Consider the following 1,729-nt stretch of genomic DNA (forward strand, 5'->3'; position numbering starts at 1 on the left):
GGAGTGAGGGGGGGAGGGGGGGTCCGGAACACCCCCCCGACGTTTTTGGGGTTCCCCCCCCTTCCAGCTGATGTGCGAGTTGGGGAACAGCACCCTGAACCGCATCTACGAGGCCCGGGTGGAGGAGATGGCCGTGAAGAGGCCCCAGCCCGGCTGCTCCCGGTGAGCCCCCAAATCCCCCCAAATCCCCCCAAATCTGGGGGGGGGGGGGAAGGCTGCGACCCCCCGGGACCCCTCCGGGACCCTCCCAAACCTGGGGGAACCCCCGAGACACCCCTGAACCTGGGGGACCCCTCTGCCTCCAGTCTGGCTGCTCCCAGTGAGCCCCCAAATCCCCCCAAGTCTGGGGGGGGCTGTGACCCCCACCAGACCCTCCCAGTGCTCCCCAACCTCCTCCCAGTGGCTCCCAGTGCGCCCAGTCCCCTCTCCAGTGGCTCCCAGCACCCCTCAGACCCTCCCAGCATCCCCCAGACCCTCCCAGTAGCTCCCAGTAGCTCCCAGATCCTCCCAGTGGCCCCCAGTATCCCCATCCCAGTGACTCCCTGTCCTTCCAGCCCTTCCCAGGGCCCCCAAGACCCCTCCCAGTGGCTCCCAGTAATTCCCAGTCCCCCGGAGACCCTCTGAATGCCCCCCAGCCCCCTCCCAGTGGCTCCCAGTGCTCCCAGTACCCCCCATGTCCCCACAGGGCGCAGCGGGAGGGCTGGATCCGGGCCAAATACGTGCAGAAGAAGTTTGTCACCCAGCTGCCGGGGGCGGGGCCTGGCCGGGGAGGGCGGAGCCAAGGTGTCCCTGGCCCTGCCCCCCGCCACAGCCCCCGGGCCCGCCCCCCAGGGTCCGCCCGGCCCCCAGGTACTGCGGAGGGTGGTGCCAGAAAGGGGCGGGGCTTCTGCTGCAGAGGGTGGGGCTGAGGGAGAGGGGGTGGGGCTTGTGAGGGAGGGGTGGGGGTTAAGGTGGAGAGGTGGGGCTGAAGATGGTGGGCAGGGCTTAAATTTAAGGGGTGGGGCTTGAGACAGGTGGGGCTTAAGGTGGAGAGGGTGGAGCTTATAATGAAGGGGTGGGGCTTATGCAGAAGGAGGTGGGGCTACAGTGGAGGGGTGGGGCTAACAGCAATGGGTGGGGCTTGTGGAGGAGCTTGTGATGAGGGGCGGGGCTTCAGCTGGTGTGGGTGGGGCTAAACAACTTCCTGTGGGCGGGGTCAGGCTCAGCAGGGTGGAGCCAGGCTGTTTTAGGGTGGGGCTTAGCTTGAAGGGGGTGGGGCCAGGATGGGGTGGGGCTGGAGGGGATGGAGCCAATCCCGCTTTCCCACCCTCCAAGGAGCACATGGGGGTGGGGCTTGGGGCAGGGCTTAGGCACTGGGGGTGTGGCTTGTGTGTTGGGGTGGGGCCTGCCGACTGGGCGGGGCCTCCCTCAGTGTGTGGGCGGGGCTTCCCCAGGGTCCACGCACACTGCCACCACCCTGCTGCAGGAGCCAAGGGGGGAAAGGGGGAGAGGGGGGCGGTGCTTGAGAAGGGGCGGAGCTGGGTGGGGCGGGGCCAGGGCAGGGTGGGGGCGTGGTCTATCTGATGCCCCGCCCCCCCCAGGCCCGGCGGAGCGGGAGGGGCCGCCCAGCCTCCACCCCGGCGCCCTGCTGTACTGGGCCGCCCAGCACCAGAGCCTGCCCACCATGGCTGACGCGCTGGCCCACGGCGCCGACCCCGGCTGGGTTAACACGGCCGAGGAGAGCCGCACG

General features: G+C 69.4%; 1 protein-coding gene across 1 annotated transcript in view; it reads left to right on the forward strand.

Moving 5' to 3' along the window:
* Window positions 1-67: 67 nt before the first annotated feature.
* LOC112965345 (arf-GAP with coiled-coil, ANK repeat and PH domain-containing protein 1-like) overlaps window positions 68-1,729 on the forward strand; it is a gene marked incomplete at its 5' end in the record, with an annotated part of 3,489 nt that continues 1,827 nt past the window's right edge. Inside the window, 3 exons of the mRNA XM_026064241.1 lie at window positions 68-162; window positions 686-849; window positions 1,581-1,724. Of these exons, the coding sequence (XP_025920026.1) occupies window positions 68-162; window positions 686-849; window positions 1,581-1,724 (403 nt within the window). The remainder of the gene's footprint in view (window positions 163-685; window positions 850-1,580; window positions 1,725-1,729) is intronic.

This window comes from Apteryx rowi, unplaced genomic scaffold, assembly GCF_003343035.1.
Source record: "Apteryx rowi isolate R43461 unplaced genomic scaffold, aptRow1 scaffold_2114, whole genome shotgun sequence".
In the NCBI taxonomy this organism is placed as follows: Eukaryota; Metazoa; Chordata; class Aves; order Apterygiformes; family Apterygidae; genus Apteryx; species Apteryx rowi.